General features: G+C 55.3%; 2 protein-coding genes across 2 annotated transcripts; both read right to left on the reverse strand.

Annotated features, from left to right (window-relative positions):
* Positions 1-230: 230 nt before the first annotated feature.
* LOC109743414 (thaumatin-like protein) lies at positions 231-1,415 on the reverse strand. The gene is made up of 2 exons (XM_020302504.4): positions 1,192-1,415; positions 231-1,092 (listed from the first exon to the last, which is right to left on the reverse strand). Exons 1-2 carry the CDS (start codon positions 1,244-1,246, stop codon positions 365-367), a joined length of 783 nt encoding a protein of 260 aa, XP_020158093.1. The 5' UTR covers positions 1,247-1,415; the 3' UTR covers positions 231-364.
* Positions 1,416-1,829: 414 nt separating this feature from the next.
* Positions 1,830-3,002, reverse strand: LOC109743415 (putative cyclin-dependent kinase F-2). The gene has a single exon (XM_020302505.3). The coding sequence runs from the start codon at positions 2,863-2,865 to the stop codon at positions 2,029-2,031; it is 837 nt and encodes a 278-aa protein (XP_020158094.1). The 5' UTR covers positions 2,866-3,002; the 3' UTR covers positions 1,830-2,028.
* Between the last annotated feature and the right edge of the window lie 369 nt (positions 3,003-3,371).

A 3,371-nucleotide genomic window follows, 5' to 3' on the forward strand; every position in this document is an offset into this window, starting at 1 on the left:
TCAACTAAACAGACCCTTAATCCCACAAATAGAGAATAGCTTCGCCGCGCACTTTAGCCTCTAAATGGTACATGAATTTTTTTTTCCGGTCAAATAGTTCATGTATTTTTTTCAAAAAAAAATACATGTATTATTTATATTTTTGCATGGTACCGAAAGACTGAGCCGGCATATCATCTTAAAATTTACGGAGTCACTGTAAGCACCTCATCATCGACGGGAACGTCTCCTCCCACTGAATGCGTATCGCCGGGTACATGTATTATGTCAACACAAAATATTACACACCGTCGGTATAAATACATATACGGAGTCTAAAATATATATAAATACATACGCAGCACGGTCCTGGGCTGCCCACTGCTCAAATCTGGGCCACACGATCGCCCCATCTGGACGGGCAGAAGGTGACCACGTACTCCTGCGCGTAGCAGCGTGCCGTGGCGGCGGCCACGTCGTAGGCGTAGCTGTAGTAGGCCGGGCAGGCGTCCCTGAAGATCCGCGAGTAGACGCTGCCCCGGCACGTCTCCGCGGTGCCGTACGCGCCGCGGCAGCAGAAGGCGTCCAGCCCGAAGGCCAGGCACGCGCTCCTGCACGCCACCACCTTCTTGCCCGCGCCGCTCGTGACCTGCAGCTCCGGCGGGCACACCGCGTTCACGTTCTTGGCGCACCCGGCGATGAAGCAGTCGCCGCTGCGGTTCGCCGGCCTGGTCCACACGGCCACCGGGAGGTTGTACCCGTCCACCACGCTCACGTCGTAGGAGCTCCCCTTGCTCTGGTCCTCGTGCAGGCTCACCTCGACGAGGGTGGCGGGAGGGGTGCCGACGGACCCGTTGCAGGCGAGGCGGCCATCGCAGTCGCCGGTGAGGCAGCGGGCGGCGTTGCCCGCGAAGGTGCAGCCGGTGCGGCCCCAGAAGCGGCCGTTCCAGGTGGCCGGAGCCCCGACGCGCTTCGACTGCCCCGGAGGAAGGAAGAAGCCGCCTGCGGCGAGTACGGGGTGGCCGGCGTTGGGCGCGACCGCCGGCCACACCGGGAACGGGCACTTGTTGGTTACGTGGAACGTGACGCCCCCTACCATCACCACCGCCGGCCCTGCAGCAAAATGAAACGCTGCACATGTTCAGTCCAAACGCAGCAGTCGAGTAGCTAGCTAGGCCTTCATCACATTTCACAAGCACACTGATGAGTCACCTGGGAGAGCCAGCACCAAGATGCAGGACAGAAGCAGAGGAGGAAGAAGAGCCATCTCTCGGCTCAGATCTCTTGAGTTGAGGAGGAGACCTGAAATGAAGATGAAGTGATATGAAACGAGGTTTATATAGACCTGCAACTGCAGAGAAGAGGCGAGGATTGATCGAGCCTAATCTAGGACTAGGAGCAGGCACTTTGTGTTTGTGTGACTTGCATTGCAATGGAAGTAAAGCTGAGGCATGATGAGAGCCGAGACACCTGTGCAGAGACCTGCTGGGCCAAGAAAGCTTAGGATTTTTATGTGGATGTTCCCTTTTTCATTGTATTGTCTGTTAGTGCCATCTTTTTTTCAGTGGAATATGTTACTGTTGTGCAGATTTCATGTGCGTTGCTCTAAACCGACGAAATCCAAGTTGCTAGTAGTAGAATATCCTTCTTATGTCTTAGACATTCAGCATTTGTTTTCCTTCCTTGGACTTCACATCTATTTGGTCCATACATCAACATCAATTTTTTCAACCAGATTCAGAAGCTTAGCAGATTCAGACCGTTCATAGAAAGCTCGACCAGATTCAGAAACTTGGCCTTTAGCAGATTCAGACATTGTTTGTTCAAACTTGGCCTTTAGCTCCATCATGTAATGTAATTTGCATGCTACAGTAACTGAATCATTGATTGCTCAGAGGATTACATGGCGAGGAACCCATAAACTAAGTTTGGGCCCCTAAACTAATTACAGTACATACTAACACAGTAATTAAGCTAACTCGGTGTGTGGCACTGCAATGAAATAATTAATCAGTGGCACTGCATCTATCAGATGCTACATCAAGCTAATTAACTCATCAGCGACACAAAGCCAGGGTGCTCTGCTGCCTTGGGCTTGCTGAACCACCGGTGCTCGAGCGCTTCCGCCGCCGTCATCCTCTCGTCGGGGTTGAAGGCAAGCAGGCCGGTCAGGACCTCATGCCCGGCTTCTGAAAGCTCCTCCAAGAACTCCAAATCCAGCTTCCCCGTAGAAGTGATCTGGTCTCGCAGCTTGTACATCTCGGCGGGCAGCTCCTCCTCTGTCTCCGCCACGAAGAGGGTCCCGCCGGTCAACATCTCCGCCATGATGCACCCAAGCGCCCACATGTCCACGGCCTGGCCGTAGTACCGGTTGCCTTCCAGCTGCTCCGGCGAGGTGTAAATCAGGGTGCCGACACAGCACTCCTCATAGGGCACTCCGGCGGCCGCGTCCAGGAGCTGCTCCATCATCACGCGGGTCCCCTCCTCGGATACAGGCCTCCAGAGTGACTCGCGCAGGGTGCGGCCGTCGGCGACGAGCTCCATGACGAGGAACACATCCCCTGTCTTGGTGTCCGTCGCCACATCCAAGATCTCGATAATCGACTCGTGACCCCGGCACGCCGCGAGGCAGCCGGCCTCGCGGGTGATCGCGCGGATGTCGGGCGGGCCGTGCCCGCCGGCCCCGTTGCCGCGGACCCACTTCACGGCGACTTTCTTGCCGGTGCGGCGGTCGCGCGCCTTGAACACCTCGCCGTAGGTGCCATCTCCAAGCACCTCAAGCTTCTTGTAGTCGGAGATGCTTCCAAACGCGTATCGGGGCTTCTTGCCGCCATGGACGCGCGGTTCTTGTCCCTCCGCCGGGCGCTTGCGGATGGCCGTCGACATGACCCTGGCTTAGAACGCGCGCCGAGAGCAGATCAGAGCAAGAGGGGCGGGGATTCGTGTGCGTCGGGAGCAGAGGAGATCGAGGTGGATGAGAGGAAGGATCGAGGATGAGGATTGAGGAGGATGAGGATCGAGGCTGTTTTATGGGCTGGCACTGGCAGCGCGCGTCTCCGAATTAGCGCGGGATTCAGACAGATTGCGTACGCGTCGCGTTTACGCGGGTGACGCTCGCAGTCGCAGGGACAGCTCACTTTGAAATCGCTTCGTCACCCGCAAGCCAACTCGTACGCCACTTTTTTTTTCAAGTTTTCTCTTTTTTTTTGTTCCCTTTTATTTATTATTTTATTGTAACAAATACAAGTTTTTTTAAATGTTCAAACACTTCCTAAAAATTCAAAAAATCGGTTCACTTTGAAATCGGTTCGTCGGTATGGTGAGAGCCTTCCCCGAGCGTGAGAGCGCAAGAGCCCTTCCCCTTCCCCGCCGTTCGCCACTCTGACGGCGGC

This window comes from Aegilops tauschii, chromosome 1 (assembly GCF_002575655.3).
Source record: "Aegilops tauschii subsp. strangulata cultivar AL8/78 chromosome 1, Aet v6.0, whole genome shotgun sequence".
In the NCBI taxonomy this organism is placed as follows: Eukaryota; Viridiplantae; Streptophyta; class Magnoliopsida; order Poales; family Poaceae; genus Aegilops; species Aegilops tauschii.

Bases quoted from the DNA above. Each gene is read 5' to 3' on its own strand.
- LOC109743414 (XM_020302504.4), bottom strand. From the start codon at position 1,246: ATGGCTCTTCTTCCTCCTCTGCTTCTGTCCTGCATCTTGGTGCTGGCT. The intron at 1,093-1,191 runs GTGACTCATCAG...ATTTTGCTGCAG, and splicing joins CTTGGTGCTGGCTCTCCCAG to GGCCGGCGGTGGTGATGGTA.
- LOC109743415 (XM_020302505.3), bottom strand. From the start codon at position 2,865: ATGTCGACGGCCATCCGCAAGCGCCCGGCGGAGGGACAAGAACCGCGC.